At 43.7% G+C, this 22,382-nt stretch overlaps 1 protein-coding gene across 1 annotated transcript in view; it reads right to left on the reverse strand.

Annotated features, from left to right (window-relative positions):
- Nucleotides 1–804: 804 nt before the first annotated feature.
- Nucleotides 805–22,382, reverse strand: part of LOC142260752 (uncharacterized) — a 62,222-nt gene continuing 40,644 nt past the window's right edge. The window contains exons 14-17 of the mRNA XM_075332075.1: nucleotides 10,128–10,230; nucleotides 9,947–10,044; nucleotides 9,659–9,749; nucleotides 805–2,452 (exon numbers count right to left, since the gene is read on the reverse strand). Coding sequence (XP_075188190.1) covers nucleotides 912–2,452; nucleotides 9,659–9,749; nucleotides 9,947–10,044; nucleotides 10,128–10,230 — 1,833 coding nt within the window. The 3' untranslated portion in view covers nucleotides 805–911. The remainder of the gene's footprint in view (nucleotides 2,453–9,658; nucleotides 9,750–9,946; nucleotides 10,045–10,127; nucleotides 10,231–22,382) is intronic.

Below are 22,382 nucleotides of genomic sequence, written 5' to 3' on the forward strand. Positions count from 1 at the left end.
GTGGCTCTTGAAGCACTGACTCCAGCAGCAGTCCACTCCTTGTGAATCTCACCCAAAGTTTTGAATGGCCTTTCCTTAATAATCCTATCATGGCTGCAGTTCTCTGTTGCTTGTGCACTTTTTCTACTAGAATTTTTACTATCACTAAACTATCCATTAATATGCTTGGATACAGCACTCTGTGAACAGCCAGCTTCAGTAGCAATGACCTTTTGTGCCTTATCCTCCTTATGTAGTGTGTCAATGACTGCCTTCCGGACATCTCTCAAGTCAGTAGTCTTTCCCATGATTTCCCTACTGAACCAGATTAAGGGATCATTTTGAATGCTTAGGAAGCCTTTGCAGATGTTTTGTGATAATTATTCTAATTTTCTGAGAGAATGACTTTTGTGGTTTCATTGGCTGTAAGCCATAATCAACAATATTAACAGAAATTGAAATATATCAACGTGCTTGTAATGACTGTATAAATGTTTCACTTTTTGTATTGAATTACTGAAATTAATTAACTTTTGAATGTTATTCGAAGTTATTGAGATGCACCTGTACTGTATATTGCATCTCCCTGTGTGAATTTTTCTTAATGCTCAACAAATTATAATTTTAAAGTAAAAAAATTCTAAGTCTTCTAGGTATGATAATGGCTTCCACCTGTGTGATTTATGGGATGTTTTTTAAAAAAGATTGCATTTTTAATGTAATATAGAAATATATATCCAAAAACTCCAGCAGACAAATTCCAAGACAGAGATTATTTTCTTAAAATATTCTTGCAAAGCAAATTTTATTAGATAATTCCATGAAAAATAGATCCACACATGGGGCAAAAAATGGTATGTCGGATAGGGTAGTAGTCTCGGACTACGCGTTTTGGTCCCTTATTTTTAATTTAAAATATTTCCCACATTCTATCATGAAAAAGACTTCTCTGTGTGAGTTCTCTGGTGTCCAACAAGATGTGATTTTTGGATAAAACATTTCCCACATTCAGAACAGGAATATGGTTTCTCCCCTGTGTGAGTTCTGTGATGTTTTACAAGAATTGATTTCTGTGTAAAACATTTCCCACATTCTGAACATGAAAATGGCTTCTCCCCTGTGTGAGTTCTTTGATGTACAACAAGCTCTGATTTCCATGCATAACATTTCCCACATTCTAAACATGAAAAAGGTGTCTGCCCTGTGTGAGTTCTCTGGTGTGTAATAAGATGTGTTTTCTGTGCATAACATTTCCCACATTCTAAACATGAAAATGGCTTCTCCCCTGTGTGAGTTCTATGATGTGTAACAAACTGTTGTTTATGTGCAAAACAATTCCCACATTCTGAACATGAAAAAGGCTTCTCCCCTGTGTGAGTTCTCTGATGTGCAACAAAATGGGATTTATGTGCAAAACATTTCCCACATTCTAAACATGAAAAAGGTTTCTGCCCTGTGTGAGTTCTCTGGTGTATAATAAGATGTGATTTCCGTGCATAACGTTTCCCACATTCTGAACATGAAAATGGCTTCTCCCCTGTGTGAGTTCTCTGATGTCTAGCAAAATGTGATTTCTGTGAAAAACATTTTCCACATTCTAAACATGAAAAAGGCTTCTGCCCTGTGTGAGTTCTCTGGTGTTTAATAAGATGTGTTTTCTGTGCATAACATTTCCCACATTCTAAACATGAATATGGCTTCTCCCCTGTGTGAGTTATCTGATGTTTAACAAGAATTGATTTCTGTGTAAAACATTTCCCACATTCTGAACATGAATATGGCTTATCCCCTGTGTGAGTTCTCTGATGTGCAACAAAATGTTGTTTATGTGCAAAACATTTCCCACATTCTGAACATGAAAAAGGCTTCTCTCCTGTGTGAGTTCTCTGATGTATAACAAGAAGTGATTTTTGTGTAAAACATTTCCCACATTCTGAACATGAAAATGGTTTCTCCCCTGTGTGAGTTCTCTGATGTCTAACAAAATGAGATTTATGTGCAAAACATTTCCCACATTCTGAACATGAAAATGGCTTCTCCCCTGTGTGAGTTCTTTGATGTGCAACAAGATATGATTTCTGGGAAAAACATTTCCCACATTCTGAACATGAAAAAGGCTTCTCCCCCGTGTGAGTTCTCTGGTAACTAAGCGACTCTGAAGAAACTCTTTCCTCTCCTGTGTGAATTTTTTTAAGTATTTTTTCAGATTCTAAAGTAGAAAATGATGTTTTTACTGTAAGAGCATTTCTATTTTGAATGCTTGTTTGGTGACTTTTATTTTTCTTAATAGTCTGTGATAAATCAGAAGGTAGGACCTGTTCAAAAGAATTAGATGATACATCTTTGCTTTGAAGAGATGGTGCTATATCTGGAGCAATGGCATTCGCTTCAGTTATATCTTGAGTGATATCAAGGTCATTTGATTTAAAAACTGAAGATGTCAGCTGTGCATCTGATCTCCTGGTACAGTCATCTGCCAAGAATAAAATTATTTTTTATTAATATATATAGAAATGAAAGGATACGATTTATGAAATAGCTAAAGAAATTGCAAGTTATGTAGCAATCTTTAATTAGAATATTTACTGAAATAAAAAATGTTCATAATCTAACAGTAGACGTCATAGCAGGAACCAGTAGACCATGATGTTCAACGTTCTTTGTTCATTTTGCATCCCAAATATTTGAATAATAATCCACCAAATAATGTTTTCTGGCCAAAATTATACCAAAAACCTTCTACTCGGTCAGTAGAAAAATTGAGGGTTTCCACATTAGTTATAGCTGAAAAACTCTTGAAAAGCAATATGGCTCCATAATTCAATAAAAAAAATCCCAAAGCCAAATGTCCTTAATTCTTCTCAGCGTTGCAGTGGCCGAAACACTGTTACTATCCATGTTTGGCATTGCCACAGGGAAGACCCCACAAACATTTACGGTGTGTGTTTCCTGGAGAGCAAGCTGGGTGCTATGTATTGGGCAGTATAACGGCATATTTGTAATTTTCCCTCTAAAACATGCACTTTGCTAATTTCCAGAGACTGCCTGTTGAGTCAAAAATAGTAATTTAGGCTAAAGCAGAATACGGTAAATGCTATTTACTGACTATATGTTGCGGTATCACGATTTGTTTTAAGAACATCCAAATGCAATGTTTGAAGCGAAATTCAGACTACTTTTTTTTTTTTTTAAGTGAACAGGAAACAAATTAATTTATAATCTATAATTCTATTTTGACAGGAAAAGTTTCCCCTAGATTAATCAACCATGTTCGCTCAGTCCATCTGGGTAATCCAGATTGTTTAAAATTTGCTGGCATAGAACAAGTCGTTATCTCACAAATAGGAGGTAATACACACAAAATCCTGTTACAAAAAGAAGCACGCTGGATAATTCACCTAAAGGCACTTGGCACTTTAGGTTCGAATGAAAAAAATGAAATGTCAGTTTTTCTTTGATTTGATCATAACTTTCCTAATTTAATTGATATGAATTATTTTGTATGCCCTATTATTAATCATCTTCTCTGATATTGTGCCCCTGTATTTATATTTCCAATTTGTTACATTGTATTGTTTTTAGTATGTTTTTAACCTTTTTCTTCACTTTTTTGCATTTGCAGTTGATTGTAATTATCGCTGTCACCTGTTTTCACCTTTACGGATGTGGGAGGTGTGCTGGTGACAGGTGGACCCGTAGAAGCGCTTTTCTAAGCGCAAAACGGCAGCCATTATCCTCACTTCTCTCATCCTCTCCCTACCCTCGTATGTCTACATGAAATATAGGACACTGTATTTTATTTTCAGTGAGTGCCGCTCTTCCTTCTAGGATTTTGTGAACAGATCAATCTTAAATTACAAATAAGAACATACAATGTGCCACAGAAAAAAATCTCAGATACTGGGATCAGACTAAGCATTAGGCTACCTTCACACGTCAGTGATTCTGGTACGTATGTGCTTTTATTTATAAGTACCAGAATCACTGACATACGCAGACCCATTATAATCAACGGGTCCGTTCACATATCAGTGATTTTTTCACTGAACGTGTCTCCGTGCAGCGTACACCCGTGGCCGTGTTTCTGCACGGAGACAAGTCAGTTGTTTTCTGGCATCACTGATGACCCACGGACCACACTATGGTGTGATCCGTGAAACACGTACCAGAAAATCACTGACATATTAAATATTTTCAACTTACCTTGCCTGCGATTCGCTCTGCAGCCTCTGCTCTCGGCAGCTCCTGCCTGGCTCATGAATATTCATGAGAGCAGGAATAGCCGACCAGGAAGTAGCTGCTGAGAGCGGTGGGCGGACGCTGCAGAGCAGAGGAGTTCAGCACCATGGACAGCAGTAGTGAAGGCAGGTGAGTAATGTCCATATGCAATCACGTATCACGGATTGCACATGGACAACCCACGTGTGCTGTGAATCACGGAACACGGAGGGACATGTGCGTGTTTTACACGTCAGTGAAGAACGTCGGTGTTTTTCACTGACGTGTGAAATGGGCCTTACAAAGGTGTTATCATGTAAAGTGACAGATGTCAGATTGGAGAAATGGGGCCTGGATAGGAGCAGAAAACTGGCTGCAGTTGAAAGCCATGAAATAAGAGCGACTTTGGTACTAACTACTATAGAGAAAACTGTGATTATAGACAATAACACCGCTACTAAAATGACCGCCCTCCACCCCGACAGCTTTCACCGTCAGAGATTTAGTAACTAGAGGTGACACATCTGGAGTAATTACAGTATGTGGCTCGGGGGCTCTCGGCAATCCAAACTATTATAGGGGCCAATATCTTCTGTCAGATGAGTTTCTTGAAGACATTAGACATTTAGAGAAAACGTTAACATAGTCCAGTAAATCAGAGTTGTACTCATTTACGATGGACCATTGGTGCTACTATGAGTTTTGGCCAGAAAAGTAGAGGAAGTATTAGTGCTCCCCATTTCAGGAGCGATTGTGCGGTAATCTGAATTCCTTAGGATCGGAAACAAAATAGAATTCATGATGATCCTGTAGATGTGAGACACTGTATTTTAGAGCTATCAACCACGCACAGCTTAGCAATTTATCATGGCGGAGGTGTCATGTTCTTGTGTAATCACAATCCTCTTTGAAGGAGACAAGTGGGATTGGAAAGAACATCTGTGCTCTATCCCCACAAAGCAGGACCTGGAGACCATGTTTAAAGGGAACCTGTCACCTAGAATATGCGTTCTGACCTATCAGCAGACGCATGTGTGCCCTAATTACACCTCCCTACCCTTCCCTGTGCTGTAAAATTGTATAATATGAAAGTAATAAAAAACGTTTTATTACCTTCATATTTCGTATGTAAATAGCAGGGAATGTGGTCACAGGGGCGGCGCCTTGCCTTATGGACGTCTCCATACTTTCCGTGGTATCACGCCCCTGTGGGCGTGATACCATGGAGCGACGTCCTCGTCGCTCATTCTATCCTGCGCGCATTGCGGCAGGCTTCTCTTCCGGGTTCTCCTTGTCAGTTTCAGTTTGCATGCGCAGTGCGCGTCTGATGCCGGATACCGGCAATTGCACACCCGGAAAAGAAGCCTGCTGCAATGCGCGCAGGATAGAATGAGCGACGGGGACGTCGCTCCATGGTATCACGCCCACAGGGGCGTGATACCACGGAAAGTATGGAGACATCCATAGGGCAAGGCTCCTGTGACCACATTCCCTGCTATTTACATACGAAATATGAAGGTAATAAAACATTTTTTATTTCTTTCATATTATACAATTTTACAGCACAGGGATGGGTAGGGAGGTGTAATTAGGACACACATGCGTCTGCTGATAGGTCAGAACGCATATTCTAGGTGACAGGTTCCCTTTAATAGACTAGAGGAGACTCAATAGGCATCAGAGTGTATGACTAAAGCGGGCTTTACACGCTACAACATATCTAACAATGTGTCAGCGGGGTCACATCGTAAGTGACGCACATCCGGCATCGTTAGTGGTGTTGTAGCGTGTGACAGCTATGTGCGACTGCGATTGAACGTAAAACCATTCATTCATTGCATACACGTCGTTCATTTCCTAAAAATTGCACGTCGGGAACATTGAACAACCCGAGGCAGCACACATCGCAGAGTGTGACACCCCGGGAACGATGAACAGATCTTACCTGCGTCCGGCGGCTGCTGCCGGCAATGCATAAGGAAGGAAGGAGGTGGGCGGGATGTTTACGTCCCGCTCATCTCCGCCCCTCCGCTTCTATTGGCCGGCTGCCGTGTGACGTCGCTGTGATCCCGAACGTCCCTCCCACTCCAGGAAGTGGATGTTCGCCGCCCACATCGAGGTCGTATGGAAGGGTAAGTACGTGTGACATTGCATTTGATATCGTATGCAGAATTGAAAGGTGTAAAGCAGGCTTTAGAGTCTGACACAACGTCTTTACATCTAACAATAGAGAACCAATATCTTATGTCTGAACATACCACTCAGATCTCAGACATTCTAACATATATAGATGATATAGAGAACCATTACAGACTAAACCATCTCTGTATTTGTGGCCTGTCTGAAAAAATCTCTTCCCATATGCAGGAGAAAACCATTAATACTTTATCCTATGATTTACTTGGGAGGAAAGAGGACTCGCGTATGGAAATGGATATACTTCACAGAGATATTGGTCCCAAATCCACGCTGGCCTGAAGACCACGTGATGTTGTGTCCTGCATTCATTATTACAAGGAGAAGTAAATTCTTTCACAAGCTGCAAGATCTAAATAGAATATACAGCTGGAAGACTGAGGCATGGCTATCCTCCCAGATCTGGCCAGGAGCACACTACAACTTCATAAAGCCTAATGATCACTCACTCAGTTTCTTCGAGACCCAAGGGATCTCCTACCACTGGAGGTTTTCTCATTTCTATTTTTTGCAAAAAAAGATAGCCGCTCCACAGAATTCAAGAATTTGGGGGACCTCCCGACCAACTTATCTACCTTCGACTTGCCTCAGATCCATCTGCCAGAATGGCCTGCACTTCATACTCTACCTCCTTTGATCCACATGCTAATTGTGAGACAGAGCTGTCACCAAAATCGCAACACTTATCCCTCAGTGATGGGCCTCTTAAGACATGAGGTCTTCTCCAGGATGACTGATTTGTACTTATTACCATCACTAGATTTACAATTTGGTCATTATTGATGCCTTTAAATGGTGGCCAGGAGTTTGGTTTGAGAAATTCTATCAGGAAATATTTTTTTTTTTTTACACACCTACTCTATCATTATCACTTCCTTTTCCTACTTCTATTATCTTTTTTCGGCTTTCTCTCTTTCACCTTTATTCTTTCTATATTGGTGGGTATACTATACATATTTTGGATATTTGAGTAATACGGGTCTCTTGTGGAGGACATCCCTGTCTTGGCTTCCTCAACCCCACTTAGATTGTGGGACCTGTTGATAAGGTCCAGTTTTCTCCTGCTAGGAGTTAATAGATTAGTGTGGCCTATGGAAGTTGTCTCTTCCAATTTCGCATTTCTCCCCAGGTTTGTCTCGTCTATGTCCTATCTTAGTCGTTCTTCCTCCATTTCTCTAATTGTGACATTTACATCTTCTATTGTAAATAGTTCTTTGAAAAGGAGTCAGATATGTTATCTAGATGCAAAGCGTCTCAATAGCTATGCTTCAGGAAACATACTTTAAGGCCTGTTTAGTTCAAGTACAGTGGTACCTTGGATAACGAGTAACCCTCTTAACGAGAATTTCGCTTAACAAGCAAAGCTTTCTGTAAATTTGTAACCCGCTTTACGAGAAAGCTTTGCTGTACGAGCGAAATTCACACCGCACACACTTCCGGTTCCGTCCATCCACCACACTCTGACCCGCACTTGCAGTCCACACAAACACACACATGTACGCATAAACACACACAAACACACACGCACGCACACACATACAGTATTATGCTCACCTTACCTTCCGTTCCACCGCCAGTCTCATGGTTCTTGTAGTTCCCGGGTACATCGCAACGTCCTCGCGGCGAACTACAAGACCCAGGAGGCATGCGATGGAACGGAAGGTAAGGTGAGCATATAATATAACATAATATGTTTACCTTTCGTTTCATCGCCGGCCTCCTGGGTGCTTTAGTGCGCCGCTCCGCTCCAGTCCACGCTGTGTATCTGCAGCCATAGCGTCGAGGGAGGAACTTCCTGTCATCGCTAATGAAAGGCAGAGCGCTGGCCAATCAGAGGCAAGCGGCTCTGCCTTTGACGTCAGCGCTCTGGCCGGGAACTTCCTGCCTCATCGTTATGGTAACGCGTTACACAGCCCGGCCCTGTACCAGAGAACAGAAAGTCCCAGCAGACCGGCGATGGAACGGAAGGTACGGTGAGCATATAATATGTGTGTGTGCGTGCGTGCGTGCATGTGTGTTTGTGTGAGTGTGTGTGTTTGTGTGTGTTTGTGCATGTGTGGAATGACAGAATAGGGGACCAGGATGGGACATTTTAGAAGTTGTGGAACGGATCGTCAGCATTGCAATGATTTCCTATGGGAAATCTTGCTCTGCTGAATGAGTACCTTGATTAACAAGCACAGTCCCAGAACGGATTGTTCTCGTTAAGCAAGGTACCACTGTATTCAAATAGATACTACAATGCCTGTTCCCTTTCTACTAACCCAAATAATAAACCGAAGGGTGTTTCTATTGCTTTCCACAAATCCCTTCCCGATCAGATTTTGGAGTCGCGAGTCGATCTGGACGGTAGATACATTTTCCTTATAGTGCGTATTGTAACATTTATTTCCTCAACACAGAACAAAGACAATTTGGAGTCAAAGTTTTGCAGTCATTGGCTGAGTTCACCGGGGGGGGTGTCTCTATCATTCTGATGAGATACTATGTAGATACAAGAGGAATGGGCTCTGCCTCTAGCTCCTCCCTCTCCCTCTCCCTCCTCCCTGTTTCCAGCTTCTCCCTCAACCCCAAGTTCCTCCCTCTGCCTCTAGCTACTCCCTCCTCTCGTCATCATAGAGTCTCAGCAGTAATAACAGATCGGAAATATTAAATTTTCTTTATGTCCCATGTGTAACTCAGAGGCAGCAGATCTATTTTACATGTATTGTGATTGCCCGGAAAGTAGGAATTTCACTGCTCATGGAATGGTGTCTCGTCATAAAAGGGAAGTTTGGCAAGAAAGACTGGACCTTCGTAACGACCCGATCAGCACATTCAGCAGAAGGGAGAGAAGGAAGATTCAGCAATAAGATGTCAAGATTCTAGGACGTCACCAGCATCATTACCCTCCGCTTTCTCTCAGGGGTCCACCATACAGATTAGATTTTTCTTCCCATGATTTTCTAAGTTGTCTACACATTCTACGTACGCTGTCATTTGGCTTTGCAGATTAGAGATCTGGGCACTTAAGGGTAAACATCTTCTAATTTCAGGGGATAGGATGGATCCTACCTGTAAGATCTGGCTGATACAGATCTCACTCCAACAGAAGGGCGTCCAATGCCCAAAATAATGGGGACAGTTTTGGGTGGAGGAGCATGTGGGGGTCTAGCAGCAGAATGGTGACCATTTTCTATGATGGGACTACAACCCTGATAAAGCAGCCACAGCCGGTGACTGAGAAGAATCTGTGACTTCTCTGCATTTAGTGGTCACTACTCACCTGGGCGGTTATCTGTAGGAATCTCCTCTTTACTCCGCTCATTACCCCTCACATATGTCTCTGTAGTATTAATATGGGTCAGATCTTCACCCTGAAACAAATATTGTAAAAGTCACAGACAGATGGAGAAGTCACATCTATGATCAGCTCTAATCCTGCCATCTCCACCGCTCTCATTACACAAGTATAACACATATAATACTGGAGGATAAAACAAGACTGAGCACAAGACCTTCACAGCCGTCTACACATCATAGGGAGATTTCATGTCACCTTCTCTCCATCTACCTGATGATCCTGAGGAACATCGGGGTCTTCTTGTTTACAGTCCTGCGGGAGAAGAGGACGGGGACATCTCTCTGGTGTTGTCCTCTTACCGGATAGAACTGGAGGAGACACATACAGGGACTGAATTCATTCCTTACATACAGATAATTATAGGCCATGTGTATTTAGTCCTGTCTATTACCTGGTGATGTGAGGGGCTGGGGAAGCTCCATCATGACGTCCTTGTACAGATCTTTGTGTCCTTCTAAATACTCCCACTCCTCCATGGAGAAATAGACGGTGACGTCCTGACACCTTATAGGAACCTGACACATACAACGATACCGTCACCCCCCGATCCCTTCATAGCGTTACTGTATAATGTCCCAGCATTCCCAGCAGTGTCACCTCTCCAGTCAGCAGCTCAATCATCTTGTAGGTGAGTTCTAGGATCTTCTGGTCATTGATGTCCTCATGTATCGGGGGGTGAGGTGGAGGCCCCGTGATTGGGCTCAGGGGTCTTCGCCATCCCTCAGACACAGGGGCCTGACAGCGCTCACTAGAGGTCTTCTTCACTACTGTGTAATCCTGGTTATGGAGAGACACAGTAATAAATCTCACTCCAGACATTTCCAGAGTCCTCACCTCTCCAGTTCTGTCCATCTGTTATTCCCATAGATAAGAATGATGTAATGTAACGTCATCAGAATCTCTCACCTCTCCAGTAAGCCGGAAGAGGATCTCTAGGGTGAGGTGTAATATCCTCTCCGCCATCTTGTCCCTGTCCATATCCATCCTTCCCGGGGCAATCAGGAGAATTCTCTTATATAGAAGATCTCCACTGAGAGGATCCGATATTGTAGGGACCTGAATGGGGAGAAGATGACGATGTGACATGATAAAGAATCCTGTACAGTAATATAATTACTGGAGACTTTATATCCGATCACTGGCAGCAGAAATAACGCTAACACGTATGACATGAAGAAGAAGACAATTCATGGTTTTGGGCTGCGGGAACCAAAGTGAAAATCCTTAATCCAATAATATTGAGAAGCGGGTTTTACTCCACATGTATAGCATTTGACCATTTTATGAGTATTCGCATGTTGGGAATTTTGTTTTTTTTTAATTTTTGCCATTGTTTGCGGGGGTTTAGCTTCTCAGATTTTTTCGTCTGATTCTTAGGGCGGCTTTGCACGTTGCAACATCGCACGTGCGATGTCGGTGGGGTCAAATCGAAAGTGACGCACATCCGGCGTCACTTTCGACATCGTAGTGTGTAAATCCTAGATGATACGATTAATGAGCGCAAAAGCGTCATTATCGTATCATCGGTGCAGGCTCCTACTTTTTCATAATTACGCTGCCGCGACAGGTACGATGTTGTTCCTCATTCCTGCAGCAGCACACATCGCTGTGTATGAAGCCGCAGGAGCGAGGAATATCTCCTACCTGCCGCCGGCGGCTATACGGAAAGAAGAAGGTGGGCGGGAAGTCTACATCCTGCTCATCTCCGCCCCTCCGCTTTGATTGGCCGCCTTGCCGTGTGACATCGCTGTGACATTGTACGACCCGCTCCCTTAGGAAGGAGGCGGGACGCCGGCCAGAGCGACGTCGCAGGACAGGTGAGTGCATGTGAAGCTGGCGTAGCGATAATATTCGCTACGCCAGGAATCACAAGATATCGCTGCTGCGACGGGGGACGGGGACTATCACGTGCGACATCGCAGCATCGGCTTGCGATGTCGCAACGTGCAAAGCCCGCCTTAGACTGCAATTTTTTTAAATAGTCTCAAAAATATTGTAGAAAATTGACACTAAAAAAGACGTGGGTGGACGAGAAAACCAACCAGTGCCAGGAAGCTGCTGCCAATGCAGATAACATAATTGGATGTAGTGAACGAGGCACAGATGCTCCGGACAGGAACAGTTTTGCCTCTATACAAGTTACTAGTGCGGCCACACTTACAATATTCTGCACAATTTCGGGCTCCAGTGAATGAGGAGGACATAACTGAACTAGAGTGGGCGCAGAGAAGAGTGACCATTAAAGGAATGGAAGGTCTGCACTAGGAGGACAGGTTAGCAAGCTTGGGGTTACTAATTTTGGAAACACAAAGGCTACGGGGCGATTTTATTACAATGTACAAGTATATCAGGGGCATTACTGAGATATGTCTAATGAGCTTTTTACAACTGAGGCCTGCAATGATGACAAGGAGGTTCAATCATAATCACAGATGGGGATTCTTTACTGTAAGAGCAGTGAGAATATGGAACTCTCTGACACATGATGTGATAAATGTTGATAGACTACAAAAAATTCAAGGCGGGCTTGGATGCCTTCCATAAAAACTATATTATGGCAGGTTGTCAGGAATAGATTTTGTGATGGGACATTGATCCAGGGAACTAGTCTGATATTTTTAGAGTCATGAAGGCATTTTGCCCCTAGGAAAAGTATTCACACCCCGGAACGTTCCACTTATTTTAGCGTCATACCCACAAATGTAAATGTATTTTATTGTGATTTTATGCGATATACCAGCATTAAGTGACAAGTATTTGTGAAGTGTAAAGGAAATGATAGATGGTTTTCTAAATATTTTAAAAATATAAATCTGAATATTGTGACGTGCATTTGTATTCAGTCCCTTGTAGTATGATGCCCCTGCCTCCAGAAGTCACATAATTAGTAAATTGAGTCACCTGTATCATTTATGCTCATTATAACTACAGCTGTTTCGTGAAGGTTTTACAAGTTTTGTTTCAGAACATTAGGAATCAAACAGCATCTTGAAAACCAAGGAACGCAGCAGACAGCTCAGGGATCAAGTTGTGGAGAAGAGTAAAGCAGGGTTCAGTTATAAAAATAAATAAAAAAAAAAAAAAATAGCCAAAGCTCTGAACATCTCACTAAGTACTTTTCAATCCATCATCCAAAAATGGCAGGAGTATAGTGTGGAGACACGAGGGTCAGTGGGTACAGTTGTCCGCTGGCCTGGATGTCTTCAGAAAGACCGCTCGGACCAGGGCTCATCCCACTGAACGCTCACACTCATTTTTTGTGGGCAGAACCAGGGGTGGGATTCAAATTTTTAACAACAAGTTCTCTGTAAACCCTGCCCATTTGAAAACCACACCCATTCAGTAACCACACCCATTGTGTTAGCCATACCCATTTTCACACACTTTCCTCAACTAAAAAATACAAGTAATTTAAAGTTATATCTTCTTCCCCTCCTCTACAGTCACTCTCCTGTCCAGCACCAAATGTTCAAGTCACTGTCACTCTTATTGTATTAAACGGTTTTTCTACAGTTTTTAAAAATTATTACTAAAGGAGCCCTGCTAAAATTGGAATGGACGACCTTCCCCCTACAGATTCCATCTCATGTGGCTCCTTTCCCCCAACAGATCCTATCCCATGTGGTCTCTTGCCTCCTGCAGATCCCATCCCATGTGGTCTCTCCCCCCCGCAGATCCCATCCCATGTGGCCTCTTTCCCCAGCAAATCCCATCCTATTATGGCCCCTTTCCCCCTGCAGATCCCATCCCATTATGACCCCTTTCCCCCTGCAGATCCCATCCCATTATGGCCCCTTTCCCCCTGCAGATCCCATCCCATTATGGCCCCTTTCTCCATGCAAATACCATCCTATTATGGCCTCCTCTCCTCATATAGCCACATATAGCTCCCCTCTTATGTGGCCCCTCTCCCCATATAGCCACATATAGCTCCCCTCTTATGTGGCCTCCTCTCCTCATATAGCCACATAAAGCTCCCCTCTTATGTGGCCTCCTCTCCCCATATAGCCACATATAGCTCTTCTCTTATGTGGCCCCTCTCCCTATATAGCCACATACAGTGCCTACAAGTAGTATTCAACCCCCTGCAGATTTAGCAGGTTTACACATTCGTAATTAACTTGGCATTGTGACATTTGGACTGTAGATCAACCTGGAAGTGTGAAATGCACTGCAGCAAAAAAGAATGTTATTTCTTTTTTTATTTTTTTTTTTTAAATTGTGAAAAGTTTATTCAGAGGGTCATTTATTATTCAACCCCTCAAACCACAAGAATTCTGTTTGGTTCCCCTAAAGTATTAAGAAGTATTTCAGGCACAAAGAACAATGAGCTTCACATGTTTGGATTAATTATCTCTTTTTCCAGCCTTTTCTGACTAATTAAGACCCTCCCCAAACTTGTGAACAGCACTCATACTTGGTCAACATGGGAAAGACACAAGAGCATTCCAAGGCCATCAGAGACAAGATCGTGGAGGGTCACAAGGCTGGCAAGGGGTACAAAACCCTTTCCAAGGAGTTGGGCCTACCTGTCTCCACTGTTGGGAGCATCATCCGGAAGTGGAAGGCTTATGGAACTACTGTTAGCCTTCCACGGCCTGGACAGCCTTTGAAAGTTTCCACCCGTGCCGAGGCCATGCTTGTCCGAAGAGTCAAGGCTAACACAAGGACAACAAGGAAGGAGCTCCGGGAAGATCTCATGGCAGTGGGGACATTGGTTTCAGTCAATACCATAAGTAACGTACTCCACCGCAATGGTCTCCTTTCCAGACGAGCCCGTAAGGTACCTTTACTTTCAAAGCGTCATGTCAAGGCTCGTCTACAGTTTGCTCATGATCACTTGGAGGACTCTGAGACAGACTGGTTCAAGGTTCTCTGGTCTTATGAGACCAAGATCGAGATCTTTGGTGCCAAACACACACGTGACGTTTGGAGACTGGATTGCACTGCATACGACCCCAAGAATACCATCCCTACAGTCAAGCATGGTGGTGGCAGCATCATGCTGTGGGGCTGTTTCTCAGCCAAGGGGCCTGGCCATGTGGTCCGCATCCATGGGAAGATGGATAGCACGGCCTACCTGGAGATTTTGGCCAAGAACCTCCGCTCCTCCATCAAGGATCTTAAGATGGGTCGTCATTTCCTCTTCCAACAAGACAACGACCCAAAGCACACAGCCAAGAAAACCAAGGCCTGGTTCAAGAGGGAAAAAATCAAGGTGTTGCAGTGGCCTAGTCAGTCTCCTGACCTTAACCCAATTGAAAACTTGTGGAAGGAGCTCAAGATTAAAGTCCACATGATATATCGAGTAGACCTGGCTCACTATATGACAGGGTGCTCTGGAGAAAACAATCAACTAAAATCCAAAACGAATCTCCGGCACTCCAATTAGAGAAGCAAGAACACAGTCTGGGTTTCTTTGGTGCTTTTTTATTGTAAATAAAGAAAATGAAAAAAGTCTGTCTCAACGTTTCGGTCTCGATGGGACCTTTATCGAGAGTTATATCAGACTAAGGGATTAGAGATTAGTATACGGATTGCACCGACAAGGAACGATGTGGGTCATCACAGAAAAGATAAGGAAGTAAGTGTGAGCACTGTGACCATATAACGAAATATCAAAGTCAGCCGGTGGGTGTTGCCAGATGAATCGTACAGTGGTGTTCTACGGAGGTAGGGGACCACAGTCCAAAACTGCCGGGTAGGGGTCAAGAGCCCAGTAAGTACTACACAGTCATATCACCTGTTTGATCCAATAGAAAACAGCCTGTCAGAAAAATGGTGGAGAAGGTATACAGTTGGTATTGATATCAATATCCTAGACAGGATCTGTTTAGAGGTAGCAGGGAATGCCCTGTTAGGCAGCAACGGTCTCTTGTACTTGCTGTAGGCTCGTGTATTACCAGGTGGCGAGCATATATATTCTTAGAGAGGGGTAACTGGCATAAGGACAGGACCTGTGTTGCAGGATGTTCCCAAAGGGATACTTAAGGTGAGTCGGTCAGAGGACCCATAGGGAGCATAGGGGACCTGCGTCCGGTAGAGATTCTGGCTGGCTGCTGCCTGCTCTTAGCTGGTCTATGCCCACCACCAACCAGGTGAATTGTGTGAAAACAGGACAAACGTATAAATTAAATTCTGTTGGTTCCTGAATTAGACTTGAACATGTGTTCCAGGCAAGATACTGTAAAAAACAGCAGTTAGGATCAAGCTCCTGGGTCCACCTATTAGGCCGGTACCCCAAGCTTCTCCCGACGCGTTTCTCCCCCTCCTAACTTAATGTTCGGGGGTTCATCAGGGGTAAATTGCCAACAACAGTTGGAAACACTACCAAGGTAAATAAAGCGGCGGCAAAATATGCCTGCTTGGTACGCCTTAAAATCTCCAATAAAGCATATTTGACTTCCTTTTAGCCAGAGAAAATTGTCTCAGCATAAATGGGATGTTGTTAGGTGAAGACACCTCATATCATATAGATAGCCACATTTCACAGAAATTGTCAGTATATCAAATCAATCTCTCGACTCCTGGATAGCACAGGAGTCCCACATAGCACAGTTATAATACTAGGGCTCTTGTCAGTGCAAACCGGACAGGCTAGGAGAGGAAATCCACCTTCTCCTGTATTGGATCGATCTATATTCTATAATTCAAGCGGTGGCTCTGCAAAATAAATCTTTCTGGATGGAGACGCTATAGCATACGGAGACATCATAGGATATACCATCCGTGGCCCTGATACCTGGACCTCCACTCTCTGAACCTAAAGAGCGCTTGGAACATTTGACCAGAGGTTACACCATATTACTGGCGTGAACATTGTCCGCTTCGGTTCAAAGCAGAGTCCCAGCGTCTCCATCCAGGAAAGATTTATTTTGCAGAGCCACCGCTTGAATTATAGAATATAGATCGATCCAATACAGGAGAAGGTGGATTCCCTCTCCTGCCTGTCCGGTTTGCACTGACAAGAGCCCTAGTATTATAACTGTGCTATGTGGGACTCCTGTGCTATCCAGGAGTCGAGAGATTGATATACTGACAATTTCTGTGAAATGTGGCTATCTATATGATATGAGGTGTCTTCACCTAACAACATCCCATTTATGCTGAGACAATTTTCTCTGGCTAAAAGGAAGTCAAATATGCTTTATTGGAGATTTTAAGGCGTACCAAGCAGGCATATTTTGCCGCCGCTTTATTTACCTTGGTAGTGTTTCCAAGTGTTGTTGGCAATTTACCCCTGATGAACCCCCGAACATTAAGTTAGGAGGGGGAGAAACACGTCGGGAGAAGCTTGGGGTACCGGCCTAATAGGTGGACCCAGGAGCTTGATCCTAACTGCTGTTTTTTACAGTATCTTGACTGGAACACATGTTCAAGTCTAATTCAGGAACCAACAGAATTTAATTTATACGTTTGTCCTGTTTTCACACAATTCACCTGGTTGGTGGTGGGCATAGACCAGCTAAGAGCAGGGATAGTCAGGGGTAGCCATCTGGAGCGGGGGTGTTCAAAACATTAAGACACTCTCCGCTGGTAGGAAGTGCAAGTAGTAGATCCATGTAGCCCCTTCTAGACCTATATAGTCTATCCTACTATGCATTTCATACTATAATCCTGCACACTTCCTCTGCTCCTCATTTGGTCATACACTAGCACATTGTCTTTTGTCCTCTATGTTATAGACATTTGGTGTCTTTATATGTCTTTTTATGATTATTAATAAAGAAATATTTTTAGAGGTTGTGTTTTTGGGTGGTTTCTTTGGAATCTTACCTCGTTAATTTATCTATTGTTGTGGTTTACTCTAATTTGTACAGTTTACAAATTAGCCATGTGGACAGAGCCAGAGGTGCTCTTCAGATTTTCCAGTATGCCGTAACAGCGCAAAAAAAGCACTGTGTAGAGCAAATACTTTGGTGCAAACTTGCCGCCATTTAGGAAAACATGAGACTTGCACTAAAAAGTCACAAACACAAGTCAAAGGGAACAATACAAAGTGTTTCTATTGTGCGCAAAATTCATGATCCACTTGGACCAATATGAAGAATTTGACACAAAAAACATTAATCAATACAAGAATTCAAAAATCGGCTTAAAAAAAAAACAAAACAAAAAAACCCCCAAAACACCACAATTGATGAGTTGGATGTAAGTTTTGTGGTGCGGAGCCCGTTATACCGGCAGACGGGATGTGACCGGAGGCAGAAATATTCACAGAAGAGAAAGATTTTACACTTTCTAGATAAATCCTCTCTTCCTGGGATGTAACGACCTCTAATGCCGGGATCACACGGCCGGATAAAGAATCATCACAGCTTCATCCAGAAAACTAGGACAAGTCTTTTCTTATTTGTCATCCATATACAATCCGGTATTTACAGCCGCTATTAATAATTTACAAGACCATTTACAGCTTCCTCCATTACAGAACTGCAATGTACCCGTAACACAATGTCTGCTGTATGGTGGAGCTGGTGGGAATCTGATGGTTTGTGCAGACACAGACCTGAATGGACGAGTCTCCTCCAATTTACAGAAGACACTAGAGGATGCTGGGATTATTCTCACACACAGATTCAGTCAGTGAGAAAGAAAATCCCCATCTGCACTGCCACATCCAATAACAATGGTCTGAGGGCGAGACGTGTTATTTTATGGACAGCACTGATAATACAGTAGTGTGAACGAGGACTAAAAGGAACCAAAGCTCTTATCTCTCCTAATCCTGCCATCTCCACCGCTCTCATTACACAAGTATAACACATATAATACCGGAGGATAAAACAAGACTGAGCACAAGACCTTCACAGCAGTCTACACATCATAGGGAGATTTCATGGCACCTTCTCTCCATCTACCTGATGATCCTGAGGAACATCGGGGTCTTCTTGGTTACAGTCTTGTGAGAGAAGAGGACGGGGACATCTCTCTGGTGTTGTCCCCTTACTGGATAGAACTGGAGTAGACACATCCTGAGGAACATCGGGATCTTCTTGTTTACAGTCCTGTGGGAGAAGAGGACGGGGACATCTCTCTGGTGTTGTCCTCTTACTGGATAGACCTGGAGGAGACACATACAGGGACTGAATTCATTCCTTACATACAGATAATTATAGGCCATGTGTATTTAGTCCTGTCTATTACCTGGTGATGTGAGGGGCTGGGGAACCGCCATTATGACGTCCTTGTACAGATCTTTGTGTCCTTCTAAATACTCCCACTCCTCCATGGAGAAATAGACGGTGACGTCCTGACACCTTATAGGAACCTGACACATACAATGATACCGTCACCCCCTGATCCCTTCATAGCGTTACTGTATAATGTCCCAGCATTCCCAGCAGTGTCACCTCTCCAGTCAGCAGCTCAATCATCTTGTAGGTGAGTTCTAGGATCTTCTGGTCATTGATGTCCTCATCTATTGGGGGGTGAGATGGAGGTCCCGTGATTGGGCTCAGGGGTCTTCCCCATCCCTCAGACACAGGGGCCTGACAGCGCTTACTAGAGGTCTTCTTCACTACTGTGTAATCCTGGTTATGGAGAGACACAGTAATAAATCTCACTCCAGACATTTCCAGAGTCCTCACCTCTCCAGTTCTGTCCATCTGTTATTCCCATAGATAAGAATGATGTAATGTGACGTCATCAGAATCTCTCACCTCTCCAGTAAGCCGGAAGAGGATCTCTAGGGTGAGGTGTAATATCCTCTCCGCCATCTTGTCGCTGTCCATATCCATCCTTGATGGGGCAATCAGGAGGATTCTTTTATATAGAAGATCTCCACTGAGAGGATCCGATATTATAAGGACCTGAATGGGGAGAAGATGAGCCGATCTGTAAAATTAATGGAGATGAGATATCATTTGAGTATTAAAAAATATTCAACATGAAATGTGCTATGTAAATAGTACAACTGTAAAAGTAGTATTATCTTTATAAAAAAAAACAATCCTTCATACGGCAATGTGAGCGGAAAAAAAGAGTAATTGTTCCCGTAATAAGAGTAGGAAAATACAAAAGTGCAAAAACAAATAATTTCCCAGTTTTTCGGTTAAGAACAGGGCAATGGAATTAGGATTCGATGTTTTCTTGTTTCCACGGAAGAAGGGGGGCCCGTACGGATCTGTGCACTCGCTGACGCGCACAATTTACCATCCATTTCTTGTTTGAAGGCAGCAAAATAGTGAAAATTAACCCCATTACAAAATGTGTCCACATTATATTTCACTCCTAAACTAGAAAAATTATGTAAATAAAAAAGTTTAGATATTCTAAACTGGTGTCGGAGCTCGTGGACTTTAACCCCTTATTGACAGTGGGCAGTAAAATTATGTCCTAGCGGTCATAGTGTTAATTACCTCCCGCTGCTGCCAGCAAGCAATAAAGAAATTAAGTGTATACCACCCCCCAGCATCGGATAATTTCTGTGGTTTCAGCTACCAAGTGTAGGTCAGACCCTGGAGATCATGATTCGGGCAGAAAAAAATGATTTATCTCCCACCTGGCATGATCAATCATGTCAAATGGGAGATAAGGTGCCTACCACGGTCCCCCGATGTGGCCAAAGTGCCCCCCCAGTCCCATGCCCCAACTGATCATCTAAAATGGCCGGCGCACACGGTGCGCTCATCCTCCTCCTCAAAGTTCTCCCCAGGTCCAGCCAGGTCACCCTATCAATCCCAGGTCTCCCGTTACCTCCTGCAGTGACGATCCCCCACGATCCCACCTCTTCCTACTCAGAAGATCCTGGCCACATGTGCAGAGTGGCTCTCAGATGGCACCCTGTTAGTAGTGACACTGAGCTTACTGCAGCTCACACTACCATGCTGTGGACCCGGAGAGTGTGAGTGCAGTACCACTGCACCCACACTCCTTACATGGAGGGTTTGCACTTTCAGAAAATAGGGGATATGTTCTCAAAGTGTGCCACGCATATTCTGGAAGGTCCAAAGTCATCGTATGACCTCCAAAATGGATTATAGCAGACCGGATTTTATTTTTAATAAATTGATGAAAGAGGGAATGTGTTGGGGAGTGTTTTTTCAAATAATTTTTTTTTTTGCCCTTTTTTTATTACTGACTAGGTTAGTGCTGTCGGGTATCTGATAGACGCCGCAACATCATTGACCCTAACCTAAAACAACCTCATTTATTTCCCCATTTGCCACCACACCAGGGCAATGCAAAGAGCTGGGGCGAAACGCCAGGATTTGCGCATCTAATGAATGCGCCACTTCTGGGTGGCTGTAGCCTGCTATTTTTAGGCTGGGAAGGGCCAAATAACCATGGTTCTTTCCACCCTGAGAATACCAGACCACAGTTGTCCATTTTACCTTGGCTGGAAATCCAATTTGGGGGATATCATGGTGTGATATTGTGGGTTATGAACCATTTTGTGTGGATTCATGTTTTGGGCGTGGTGGTCTGTCTATTCGATATATTGTTTGTCCTGTTAAGTCAGGTTATATCCCCTTGAAATGCACCTGTGCCTAGGTCTGGGGGAGGGGGCCTGGAATCCACCTAAACTCTCTGTTTACCTAAGAGATTAGTGATTCTGGGTGAGACTTACAAGAGATAAGAAACAGACTTGGGGTACCTTCACACTTTAGCAATGCAGCAGCGATCCGACCAGCGATCTGACCTGGTCAGGATCGCTGCTGCATCGCTACATGGTCGCTGGTGAGCTGTCAAACAGGCAGATCTCACCAGCGACCAGTGACCAGCCCCCAGCCAGCAACGACGTGCAAGCGACGCTGCGCTTGCACGGAGCCGGCGTCTGGAAGCTGCGGACACTGGTAACTAAGGTAAACATCGGGTATGGTTACCCGATGTTTACCTTAGTTACCAGCTCACACCGCTTAACTTAGCGTGTGCAGGGAGCAGGAGCCGGCACTGGCAGCATGAGAGCTGGGGAGGCTGGTAACGAAGGTAAATATCCGGTAACCACCTTGGTTACCCGATGTTTACCTTGGTTACAGCTTACCGCAGGCTGTCAGACGCCGGCTCCTGCTCCCTGCACATTCAGGATTGTTGCTCTCTCACTGTCACACACAGCGATGTGTACTTATCAGCGGGAGAGCAACAATAAAAAAACGAACCAGCACTGTGTGTAACGAGCAGCGATCTCACAGCAGGGGCCAGATCGCTGCTCAGTGTCACACACAGCGAGATCGCTAATGAGGTCACAAAAAACGTGACTCAGCAGCGATCTCAGTAGCGATCTCGCTGTGTGTGTGAAGTACCCCTTACAAGAGATTGAACCTCTGAGGGAGACACTGAGGCTGCGGCCAGCACCCCAAAGAGATTGTGAGAAACCCAGATTTCCCTGGAGAAGGACTGCTGGAGGAGTGTGACTGAACTCTGGGACATTTATGCCGTTTCTGGACTAGTTTTACCCTCCGTGTGGTGGATTATTTTATGGTCATTCTATATTGCATTGAATAAATATGCTTTGGATTGTTCACTCATCTCTCGCTCTGTTGATAGTGTGATATGGGAGAAAGACCCCTTCACAGGGGGGACCCCGCTTTTTTTTAATTACTTATAAATTTAAAAAAAACAGCATAGGAAGACCTTCATTTTGGAATACCAGCCAATATGAAGCTGCCAGCTGTGGTCTGCAGCCGTCTGCTTTACCCTAGCT

Source organism: Anomaloglossus baeobatrachus, unplaced genomic scaffold (genome assembly GCF_048569485.1).
Source record: "Anomaloglossus baeobatrachus isolate aAnoBae1 unplaced genomic scaffold, aAnoBae1.hap1 Scaffold_177, whole genome shotgun sequence".
NCBI classification, from domain to species: Eukaryota; Metazoa; Chordata; class Amphibia; order Anura; family Aromobatidae; genus Anomaloglossus; species Anomaloglossus baeobatrachus.